The sequence below is a fragment of the Macaca mulatta genome, chromosome 13, assembly GCF_049350105.2.
Source record: "Macaca mulatta isolate MMU2019108-1 chromosome 13, T2T-MMU8v2.0, whole genome shotgun sequence".
Classification (NCBI taxonomy): Eukaryota; Metazoa; Chordata; class Mammalia; order Primates; family Cercopithecidae; genus Macaca; species Macaca mulatta.
Window position 1 is genome coordinate 50,449,466 of NC_133418.1, and position 12,224 is coordinate 50,461,689.

Sequence of the window (12,224 nt, forward strand, 5' to 3'; positions counted from 1 at the left end):
GTGGTTCCTGTGTGTGTTGAGAATGGGACTTGGGCCATTCAGCTCAGAGCAGGAAGGGAGGAGAAGTGATGCTGAGGAAGCTTTAGCTGTATCAAATTTGAGGGCTCCTCTTCGTAGTGACCAGCAGAATGCTGTTTCTAAAATTCATGTGCAGTTAGTTACTCTAAGCAAGGAGGAAAGGGCTAGACTTAGGACTAGGTACCTAAGTTCATTTATGGAGTTAGGAGGGCTGGGAGGGTGTAGCCTCTGCCAACCCTGCCTCTGCTTCCTATAGCTTCCACTGCTCTTTATTCCAGTTTTTGGAGCCAGAGTAATGATATGATCACCACCCCAGCCAATTTTCTGATGCACTGGCCAGAGTCTTCCCGTAAGACCTGGGACCTCTCAGAGGAAACATTTACTAAATAAGGGGAAACTAAAGTGGCATACTAGTAAAGGATAGAAGGTACAAAAGCTACTCCCAAACCCACTACAAATTAGAATCACCTGGGGAGTTTCTTTTAAAATGTAAGAGATTTCTGGTTCTTGACTCAGACCTGCTGAAAACACTTCCAGAGTTGGGACTCATTAGGCTGGTAAACAGCACCACAGCATTGTAGATATTAGCTCCAGTTTAGATTAGTTGGCTAGCTCCTTTATACTCTCTTTTTTCCCCACTTGGGGAGAGAAGTCCAGTCCAGACTCCCAAAAGGCTCTGATCTAGATGCAGAAAGAGACCCTTGGCCCTGCAGAGAGCCAGGCCTGAATTAGGCCAGATCCTTTGCTTGTGTGCTTTCTGTCTTGAAGGGAAGGGCAAACAGGAGGGCGGTTGCTCCAAGGTGGGCGTCCAGGGGCTGTATTCTCAATGAGTATACTGTCTGGGAGGTCAGCGGGTTATGGTATTTGAATGCCTGCTCTGTACCTTGGCTCTTCTCACCTGGGATTCTGAGAGAAAGTGATTTGATCACCTTTCCTCAATACTCTCAATGATGGTACACAACCAGTATCATTCTAGATGTATAGGATATATTGCATTACATAATAAGAGATTAATTCTCACAGAACTGGTTGAGAAGGGTTATTGTGTCTTGAACCAGAGAGTCTTCACCTCACGTCTCCAAATTGGGCTCTGCTAGAGCTAAGGAAATCACAGACCACACTGTCCTTTCCTTGGGATTGGATTCTACCCAAGCTGCTGACCTACCTTCTGATTGGTGTGGTTAAGACACTGAGGCCAAGCAACTTCTGGTGGCACTTTGAAAGGAGAACAGGGCTTTTTGTTCCATCCTTTTCCCTTGGTGGCGGTTTCTCACTACTTAAACTACTGCTCTCTTGAATGCCGAATTCATTCACCCAATTATTTGTTGGCTGTCTCCTTGTGAGTGCCCCACAGGTATCTTAAGAGTCAGCGTGTCCAAAACTGAAATCATCTCTTCTGTGTCCTACATGTGACAAGCCACAAACCTGGATATCCTTGACTCCTTCTTTGATCTCCTTAGCTAATTTAGTTATCCAGTCCTGTTCAGTTTGTCCGTCATTACTATCTCTCAAATTTGTCCACTTTTTTACATCCACGAGCTTTGTCTATAAATAACTTCTTGCTCTGGGCACTTCAGCAGTTTTTAAACTGGTTACCCTACCTCCATTGCCTCTCTTCAACCAGTTCTACACATTGATATGAGGGACCTTTCCAAAATGCATACTGGGCCAGTTTAAATGTCACTACCCAGTTTAAATCCTGAAATGATTTCTTCAACTAGATTTAAAATTTACATAAGATCTGAAATGGTTCCTCTATGTGTCTAGATTTTAAAATTTAAATTCACTAGAATGGGCCATGAGACCATCAATGATTTGGGTCCTGTCCACCTCTCCAGCCTCTCCCCCCATGCCAGGTGGTTCAGCTTTAGTGAACTCCTGCAGTTTCCTTGCCACCCTGTGCTCTCTCAGGCCTCTTCCCACCACCCAGAATGCCATCTACCTCCTTCCCTCCACTGTACCTTCCTGCCCCGCCCCGTCCCCATTCCTCAGCTGACATCCTGTCAATTTATTAAGATAGCTCTGGCATTGCCACCTCAGTAAATCTCCAATCCCTGTGACCTGTTAGGTGCTGCTCTTCTGGAGGCAGCAAAAGATAATAGACCTTTTTTTCAGAAGTGCTTGGATTTAGTTGCTTTGTGACTTTGGCAAGGTTTCTAATCTCTGATCTGTTTTCTTACCTGCAGAATGGAAAAATTATATCTTACAGGGTTGTTATGAAGGTGAAATGAGATAGTGCGTGCAAGCATCAAGCACTGTGCTGGCACACAGTAGGCTTGCTTCTCTTCTCCAGTACGTGCTCCTACTACGCTACTTTATGCCAGTAAGCATCTGTTTCTATTTTAAGTGTAGTTAACTCCTCTCCCGCTTTAGACAGGAGTTCCTTTAGGGTGTCTTCCATCTCTGCATCCTACCAAATACAAGTAAAGGGCACGTATTTGAGGAGGAGGAAGATGAGGTGTTTTGTTTTTGTTTTGTTTTGTTTTGTTTTGGGGACAGAGTCTTACTCTGTTGCCCAGGCTGGAGTGCAGTGGCACGATCTTGGCTCACTGCAATCTCCACCTCCCGGGTTCAAGGGATTCTTCTGCCTCAGTCTCCTGAGTAGTTGGGATTATAGACATCTGCCACCATGCCCAGCTAATGTTTGTATTTTTAGTAGAGAGAGGGTTTCACCATGTTGGCCAGGCTGGTCTCGAACTCCTCACCTCAAGGGATCCACCCACCTCGGCCTCCCAAAGTGCTGGGATTATAGGCATGAGCCACTGTGCCCGGCCAGAAGATGAGTTTTATTTTGGACGTGAGTTTGAGGTGCCTCTGAGAATGTACAAGCAGAGATGTCCATTTGGCAGTTGGAACCTGCTGGGTCTGGAGCTCAGCAGAAATGTCCAGATTGAAGATAAAGTCTGGGGAGTGAGTCGGGAACGTGTCAATGGTGGTCAAAGGCATGGTTTGGGTGAGGTTACTGTCTGTATTCAAATTACTTAGAAAACCGAATCTTAGGCAAAGCTAGTGTTAGCACTTTATTGGAGGGTGAAGTCTCAGAGCAGTGAGAGTGAGGGAAAGGAGGAAAAGAAAACCAAAGGTTAGTGTTAGTGAGTTGGCTCCTGCCTCACAAAGACAGCTGGTCACTTTCCCATGTTGGATGTCTCTGGATAGGCTACACAGAAACACCATGACTGGCTGGAACATTGTATTTGGATTGATGGAGGGATGGAGGGGAAATTCACCTGCTCTGCTTCCTGCCCATGCTTTACTGCCCAAAGTTTGCCATGGAGCCAGTGTTAGCTCCCCACTTTCTTGCTGGGATGATATTTCTTGGCCACTGGGAAAGCCAGATCCCATGCCTTGTGGCATGGCATTTAATCTAAGTCCTGCAATGGCAAGGGGAACAGAATGTGGTCACCGGCCTGTGGGAGTTGGTCAGCACACAGCAAGCAGCTGGAGACCTGGGAGTCAGGTGAGGCTGAGAGAATCTGAAGCAGCAAGTTACCTCAAGAGAGTATACAGAGGGAAGGGAAGATAGAGCCCTGGGAAGCCCTGAGAGTTAAAGAGCCTGCAGCCTGAAGGGGCATCCACTGCAAGCAGAGGGCCCCGGTAGAAAGCATTGTCACAGAGCCAAGGGAGGAGAGAGATTGAGAAACTCAGAGGGCAGTCAAGTTCTGAGAAGTGGCCATTGTGATTCAGAGATGCCTGATGAGCTGGCCAGAGCAGTCTCCATGGAATAGAGGAAACAAACTAGGTTGTGGTGGCTAGAAAGGGGAGACAGCAGCTCACGCTTACTGTGTGCCCTGGGTGGCATCCATTCATGGGGATTGTGGAGAATGGATAGCCAGGCAGATGACCAGGGAATGATTTCTGGAAACTCGGATGTGATGGTAGCAGAGAGGCCTGGCGAGGTGCTCTGTGTACCAAGGATGGAGCATAGCATAGTAACAGCCACCTTTGATTCATCCAAAGCCAGAAATGCCAGTGTGACAGAACCAAGCAGACTGGCTGGCAGTTGGCAGGGACAGGATATAAACATTCTCAACTCTGTTCCCTGGGAGCTTCTCTCTTTTGGTGGGTTTTGGGAAGTTTCCTAGGATTAACGTTACCTGCCCCAGCATGGAGGCAGCTTTGTGAAATAAGAATAGGGCTTATATTCCATCTCTTCCACTATTGAGCTGTCTGAATGTGGGGAAGGTGCTTAACCTTTCAACTTCAGTTTCTCTATTTGTAATAGGCCAATAGCACCTTCCTCAGGTGATAATCTTAGGTAATCTTCAGGGAGAAAATTAAATGACATAACATGCTTGATACAGATGCTTGAAAAAGGATACCTGGGAGAGGCCGATACTAAACAAATGAAAAGGAAACAAAATAGAGGCAGTCACATTCCCAAGACGTACACTTGTGACACACATAACCATCTTTTGAGCCCCAAAGGATAGGTAGCCATGGCCAGGTGCGGTGGCTCACGCCTGTAATCCCAGCACTTTGGGAGGCCGAGGTGGGCGGATCACGAGGTCAAGAGATCAAGACCATCCTGGCCAACATGGTGAAACTGCGTCTCTACTAAAAATACAAAAATTAGCTGGGCGTTGTGGCCTATAGTCCCAGCTACTTGGGAGGCTGAGGCAGGAGAATCACTTGAACCCCAGGAGGCGGAGGTTGCAGTGAGCCGAGATCGCGCCACTGCGCTCCAGTCTGGCAACTGAGTGAGACTCTGCCTCAAAAAAAAAAAAAGGAAAAGAAGGATAGGTAGCCCTTTGTGCCCCAGCTTTCAGCTTGTTTCTGTGGGTGGCTACTGTCTTATTTTCTATCATCCAGGCACTGTTTCCTCCTCGTTTTAGCAGGCCAAGGCTGAGAGAGAGAATCTAAACATGGTGGCACCTCCCTCACTCCACTCCCACAATTTGAATTCACCTGCTTAGTTCACATTTTCAGTGCTCTACCTCAGTGGGGAGCAGGAGTGGGGCAATGCAAAGACCCACATCTGCTGCTGGGTAATCCTAGGGAATGTACAAGGCCCCAGAGCTGAGTCTACCCTACACAGCCATGAGGCAAAAATTAGGAACAGGTATGCTCTATAGCCTCGGTACTGTGGAAGTTTTACAGCACAGGTGACCTTGGCCCCTGTCAAGTAGGCCCAGGGCACCCGGAAAACACTTAAGTCTGAGGGTGAGTGGTCCCTCCTGCTTCTCTGTGGTTATTGTTTCATGTAGCCAGCTCTTCTATGTGTATGGGTAGCATGACCATTCACCTAGCCTCCCTCCATCTCTATTATCTGTGCCACCCAAAACAGGTATTGCTACTCCCAGGGACAGAGGTCCTCAGAGGGGCAGCCTGGGGCGTTTGGCCTACATTCCTTTTCCAAAGGCTGGGGAGTTTGGATGTGGGAATTGGACTCTTCTTGCTCAAATAATGGGTGCCAGAGTAAATAGATGTCTCTCACCCTGTGTTTTGTTACTTTTTATTATGGAAAATTTTAACATACAAATGAGAGGAGAGTGTAATGACTTAGATGTACAATATATGTTCATTTCATGGTTCATCTTGTTTCGTCCATATCCCCTTTCCCATCTACTCCCAGAATGTTTTGAAGCAAATCTCAGACATCACCTTATTATTTCATCAAAAAGTATTTTAGTATCCCTAAAAGATATAGCTCTTCAAAAAAGAAAACTACAATACCGTTATCACACCTGAAAAGTTAATTCATCAACTATCCAGCATTCAAGTTATCTTGGTTGTCTTATAAACATTTTGTTTTGTTTTACAGTATGTTTATTTGGATGAGATTTAAGACAAAGACAATATACTACAAATAGATGTCTTTTGAGTCTGCTTCCCCTTATTTTCTCATTATTGTACTAATACAGTGTTTGCTTTATATACATTCTTCTTAAGCTTCATTTTCAATGTGTCAGCAATTCAAATACATAACATTATCACCTTGATAATACAAATAACACAATATGGAGGAAGATTGAGAACATAGGCTCCCAGTACTTAGTCACTGGGATTATAGAGATTTTCCTTTTAGTATTTTCTGTTTAAGTTTAAAGATGTCCTGCCATGGCTGTGCGAGAATAGAGCTGTCTAGAATGGGAGTGCAATGGGAAAAAAAAATGGACTCAAAATTAGGAAAACATGAAAAGATATAAGTCAAGGAGAGAGAATATATTTTGAAACGAAATAGAATTTCCTGGCCGGGTGTGGTGGCTCATGCCTGTCATCTCAACCCTTTGGAAGGCCGAGGTGGGTGGATCACAAGGCCAGGAGTTTAAGACCAGCCTGACCAACATGGTGAAACCCCGTCTCTACTAAAAATACAAAAATTAGCCAGGCACGGTAGTGCACACCTGTAGTCCCAGTTACTCAGGAGGCTGAGGCAGGAGAATCACTTGAACCCAGAGGGTGGAGGTTGCAGTGAGCCGAGATCGTACCACTGCACTCCAGCCTGGGTTGCAGAGCAAGACTCCATCTCAAAAACAAACAAACAAACAAAAACAGCAACAAAAAAAAAACTATTTCCTTCATTCAGAGTGTAAGCATCCAAACAGGGTGCTAAGGAGAGAAGTTGTATCTTATTTCTTCCTCAAATTGCCCTTATCAATTACCAAATAGGTAATGCCCATTGACCTAGAAAAGGGAGCTCTCTTCAAGCAGTGTATAAGAAAAAGGGCAGAGGGAAAGTAGTGAGAGGGTCACTTGCTTTGAGGTACTCCAGGTCAGGGGTCCCCAGTCCCCGGGCTGTGGACTGGTACTGGGTCCATGGCCTGTTAGGAACCTGGCTGCACAGCAGGAGGTGAACAACGGGCAAGGGAGCATTACTGCCTGAGCTCTGCCTCCTGTCAGATCAGCAGCGGCATTAGATTCTCATAGGAGTGTGAACCCTATTGTGAACTGCACATGCAAGGGATCTTGTGGGCTCCTTATGAGGATCTGACTAATACCTGGTGGTCTGAGGTAGAACAGTTTCATCTCAAAACCATCCTCCCCCTCCTCCCCATTCCATGGAAAAATTGTCTTCCATGATCGGTCCCTGGTGCCAAAAAGGTTGGAGACCACTGCTCTAGGTGATGGATATCAAAGCCTTCACCTTGAGAAACCTGTCAAATGGCTGAAGCTGTGACTCTCCATCATTACAAATGATGAAAGATGTAGCAGATTTTTACTGAGGTGCTAATGGATTGAAAAAAACTGTCTATGAAAGGGGGCCAGACAGATACCCAGGTAGCAAGGCAACATCGGTACTGAGTGAGAGTTAAGTGCTTGCAACCTCTGTGCTCCACAAATCAGGTTAAATTCTAAACTTTTTAATTTTAGATTAAATAATGGGGCAAATACAAAGCAAAGCCTTCCATCAGTTGCAGCAGCTGGATGGAGAAAATAAACACTTCTAGAATATAACTTAGAACATCCCCTTGAACTCCCATCGTCTAAACCACACCCACTGGCTGAAGATGTTGCACTTTTTGACCAAAAAATGGAGGTGCTACCAACACAACCTTTGTATCATAGGAAGAGACATGTAAACACACGAGGGCGATGGAGCTGCACTCAGCACTGGATGTGGTGAAGAAGGGTATATAAGAGATCTTTCTCCATACCCATCAAAATTTGGGATCTATAAACACTGGAGGTAAGTCTATCCATTTTCAGAGAATTGGCTTAGTGGAGTGGGAAGTAGCAAGGGTTTTTTTGTTTTGTTTTTTTGTCCCCTGAAATTGCTAAATAGGACTTCACAAAGGGTACATGAGAACCATGAGATGACTGAAATAAGTTACGGAATTTAAAAGGTGAAGAAAAATTTTACAATATTAGGAGTCTTTTCCCCATAGTCAGCCGCAGGTATGGTAAGACCCATTAGTTCCTGGCTTGTTCGTGAGTAGGAGATGGCATACACTCTTGGCTGCGCAGCAAGTGACTGCAAAGGGGAATGACATAAAACAGCTTGAATATAATGGGGAAGCTAAGAAAAAGGTTGTTTAATAATTGTAGTTCTGGGAAGGGAAGGGGTCTCTAGCCTCCTAAAGATTCCTGCTCCCGAGGTCATTTTATTTCTGTTTAATTTTTCATACATTATTCCTGGTATCAATAGGTTAAGAAAGTAGAATTTTCCCAAGTACTGATTTATTGATAATGTTTATAAGTGGCACATAAAACTTTCCATTTCACAAACAGTAACATTCATTGATCCCTTTAAATGCAAGTTCAATCCTTATAAGCTAAGTGTGGGGATGATTTCATGTAACATAGCTGAATGCACACAAAATCTATATATTCTGAACTACAAAAGTGGTTTCCATAGCCACGTATGGTTTTAGACAAGGATGCATTTTCATAATGAATAGTACTAACAAATATGTTAAACAATACTTGTTTAATACCAAATGCTTGTTCTGTCACCAACTTTTAAAGCAACACCATTCCAACTAAAAGCATTTATTTTTAGAAGCTTTAATCTGATCTGTGAAAATAAATTCTCCAAAAACTTGACAAATAGTATGGATAAACCTCAAAGCTTTTAAATTTAAAAAGCCTTCCAAAGGCTGGGCACAATGGCTCACGCCTGTAATCCCAGCACTTTGGGAGACCAAGGCAAGCAACTCACTTGAGTCAAGGAGTTTGAGACAAAACCAACCTGGGCAACATGATGAAACCCCATCTCTACAAAAAAAAAAATACGAAAATTACCTGGGTGTGCTGGGATGCGCCTGTAGTCCCAGCTACTTGAGAGGCTGAGGCGGGAGAATTGCTTGAGCCCAGGCAGTGGAGGTTGCAGTGAGCTGAGATCCCCCCAGTGCACTCCAGCTTGGGTGACAGAATGAGACTTTGTTTCAAAAAATAAAAATAAAAAGCCTTCCAACACTGAAACCTTCACATGAAACTTAGTTTCTACAAAAAAATCACTTGCTATGGGAAGAAAAGAATATTAAATTACCTTTTAATACAAACATTATTAAAATAGACTTTTCCTGTATCTACTTAAGAGAAACATAAAACAGCTCACAATCTTTAATAATTTGTCTGATATTGTCTAGAAACTAGAGACTACATGACACAGCTGTGTCTCAGCTATGGTGAGTCAGAGGTACCATTTGGACTGCATATATTAAACAGCTGTAGTGTAGCTTACAGTGGCACAAAGACTCGACACAAATATTGTGTTGTTTCATCATTTAGGTAGTCAAAAGTCAGAAGGAACTGCACAGTTTGCAAGGTCCTTTACACGTGGTCATTAAAACTGAATAATTCAAGTATGATAATATAAATGCAGGCGTTAAAGTCTCAACATTCTAAAATTGAAAATATGAAAACTTTGTTTCTTCATCTTTCATTTACATGGTTAGATATCGGGACCTTACTATAGAAATATTTAGTTACTATATATGGTTGTCCCAGAAAATAATGGAGCTTCAGAAAGTACAAAAGGTGTCAAAATCTGTAGTTGGCTTTGTCAGATGCTTTTCTAGCTTATTTCAATTATTCATCCATAGTAACCAAGTCTTTTAACCCTAGCAAACTTTCTTGGGTCCTTTCAAATTAAGAAGACAGTATCATCAACTTGTACTTGATCTGATTGTCCAATTGGTGTTGGAAGTTCATAATTACATTGATGAACTCTATAACAAGATTTTTAGGAATATCCATTGGCTCAGTGTAAGGATTCTGATAATACCCAAGCCCATACATCAAACATCATAATTCTTTAGGAAACAGTCTTTCTTTTATAAGATCCGCCTTCTGCTCCTTCTTCATTTTCTTCCTCAGAGAAGTGATTTTCTGCCCCATTTTCTCAAGGTCATTTTTGTTCTTCAAGTCTGTCCTTGATGTCTTGCCAGTACTATTCAGATCAGGAGTCAGTTGGCTCTGATGCCAGGTTTGGGACAGAATGGTTATAAAGTCTCTCCACGTCATTGCTCACAGAGACTGCAGCTGGTGCTGGTGTCATGACAGAAGCAGAAGAATCACAGCCTAAAAGGATATCTGCGTCACTCCCTCCGTGGTTAGAATTGGAACAGCTGGTGAGGCAACATCCTTGGAGGATGGAGGGGAAGAGTAACTTGCCTCCAGATGGGGTTGGGAGTAAATTGAGACCTCCAGTCCTGTCTCTTGCAGTCCTGAGCTTAGAAACCTCTCCTCCTCCTCCTCCTCCTCCTCCTGCTCCTCCTCCTCCTCCTCCTCCTCATCATCATCATCATCATCTCCATCATCTCTTTCTGTCTTTTAGAGAAGAGCTTCGCTATGTTGCCAAGGCTGGAGTACAGTGGCCATTCACAGGCATAGTCATAACACACTACAGTCCCCAACTCCTGGACTCAAGTGGTCCTCCTGCCTCAGCCCTCAGCGGGGACTACAGGTGCATGCTGCTGCACCTGGCTGAAGCACATCATTCCTTGGTTGTAATGTTCCCATTACTCAGCTTGATGGTCTGTCTTTCCTTAAAGCCCAGATCCAACTTGGGATGAGTGTCCATTTCAAGAGATCCTATGGCCATCTCAGATACCTGTTTTATCCATTTAAGGTGCTTTTTCAGGAAGAAATTAAAGTCAAAAGCGTTGCCCTCATCTGTGAAGCCAATGCCAATGAAAGCACTATACCTGCTCAGTGTCATCCTAGAACCACATTACAAAGTAGAAGCTGTAATCTTTCACTGTCTCAGCAGTGTCAGCATATTGTTCTACTGGTGCCTGAGCAAAGAGCTCTCCTGATATTTTATACTTGAGTTGACATAGGCAGTCTTCTCTTTTGAAGACTAATCAGGCTGGTCCACATTCCAGCCTGTAGCCATTGTTGGAGGCCTGGGACAGAATCTAGTTGACATTGACACCAGCTAGGATAGGCTCGTACTGTGCCTTGGCCGCCATCTTGGCTCTGCCCTTTGTGCCCTCCAGATGACGCTGGGCATAAATTGAGGCCTCCAGTCCAGTCTCTTGCAGTCCTGAGCTTAGAAACATCTCCACCTCCTCTTCCTTGTCATCATCATCTCTTTCTTTCAGAGAAGGGCTTTGCTATGTTGCCAAGGCTGGAATGCAGTGGCCATTCACAGGCAGTCTAGGTTCTTTCTTGCTTGATTTTTCCTTATAATTTATTTGTTGAAAGAACTATTTCTCAGAATCTGAATTTTCTTAAAATGCATCCTCATGGTGTTAATACATTCTTCTGTCTTCTCTATTTTCTATAAATTGTTAGTTGGGTTTAGAGCAGTGATTTCCTGACTAAAACATCAGCATCACCTGGGAATTGTGGGAAATGCTAATTCCTACTCATCCCAGAGAGGCTGGCCATAAAAGTCACCATCTTGGTGAGGCCTAGCATCTCAGTTCTGTGAAGTCACCCATTGAAAGAGATCAAAACAATTGGGGTAGACAGGGGTGAAATATTGGATGAGGTAGCGGTTGGTCTCTTGATGGCATGGCATGCCTGTTATTTCTACATTTTTATTTCATATCAATGAAAATTTGGGGATTTTGCATAACAGATGGAATGCAAAAAAGAAAAAAAGGATGGTGAACTTATGGTTTAACAGTTAACTTAGCTGATTTAATGTACTTTAAAAACTACATAATTACTAATGGTTTAGTGATCCCTGCCCTTGACAGAGACACGAGGAGAAAAGTGTTCACTCTCTCCCAGTGCTTAGACTACTATTTGACCCTTTCTAAAAGACACGGGAGTTCAGATAGGGCAGACTGTCCTCCCTCAGATATTGGAGTTTTAGTTACCTACATATTTGACAGCCAAAGGCACTTGGTTTGGAAAGATCCTTGGCTGGGCCCTCTAGCTGCAGCCATGGCTAGTCAAGTTTCCATAGAGAGTACAAGCCAGGCTTGCCTTGCCAGAAGAGACCCTTCTGATCTTAGTAGAAAAGATCAGCCCAGGACTGGCCATCTGGCAGGTAATCAGGACCTACTCAAACAATTGAGCAAGGAACAATAGGTGGAACTGAACCCTTATGAACTCATGGGGTAAACTCTAAGCCTCAGTGAACAAAATCTGAGATAAATCACTTTTAACTCATCTTGGTACTCCTTTGTAAAAAGTAAAAAGCAAAGGATAGACTGTATGCATTTGACAACGTAGAACTGAAAACCTAGATATAATATATATTTAAATTTTAAAAAATATCACACCATTTAACAAAATTTTTATACTTTTTTTTTTTTTTTTTAATGAGACAGTCTCGCACTGTTGCCTGGGCGAGAGTGCAATGGTGC

General features: G+C 43.6%; 1 protein-coding gene across 2 annotated transcripts in view; it reads left to right on the forward strand.

Annotated features, from left to right (window-relative positions):
- Nucleotides 1-2,204: 2,204 nt before the first annotated feature.
- SLC4A5 (solute carrier family 4 member 5) overlaps nucleotides 2,205-12,224 on the forward strand; it is a 144,108-nt gene continuing 134,088 nt past the window's right edge. The window contains exons 1-3 of one of the 2 annotated variants that reach the window (XM_077959216.1): nucleotides 2,205-2,341; nucleotides 7,525-7,645; nucleotides 9,934-10,031. In XM_077959216.1, coding sequence (XP_077815342.1) covers nucleotides 9,957-10,031 — 75 coding nt within the window. In that variant the 5' untranslated portion in view covers nucleotides 2,205-2,341; nucleotides 7,525-7,645; nucleotides 9,934-9,956. Of the gene's footprint in view, nucleotides 2,342-7,524; nucleotides 7,646-9,933; nucleotides 10,032-12,224 lie in introns of those variants that run through there. The other variant, XM_077959220.1, reaches the window with a different exon arrangement.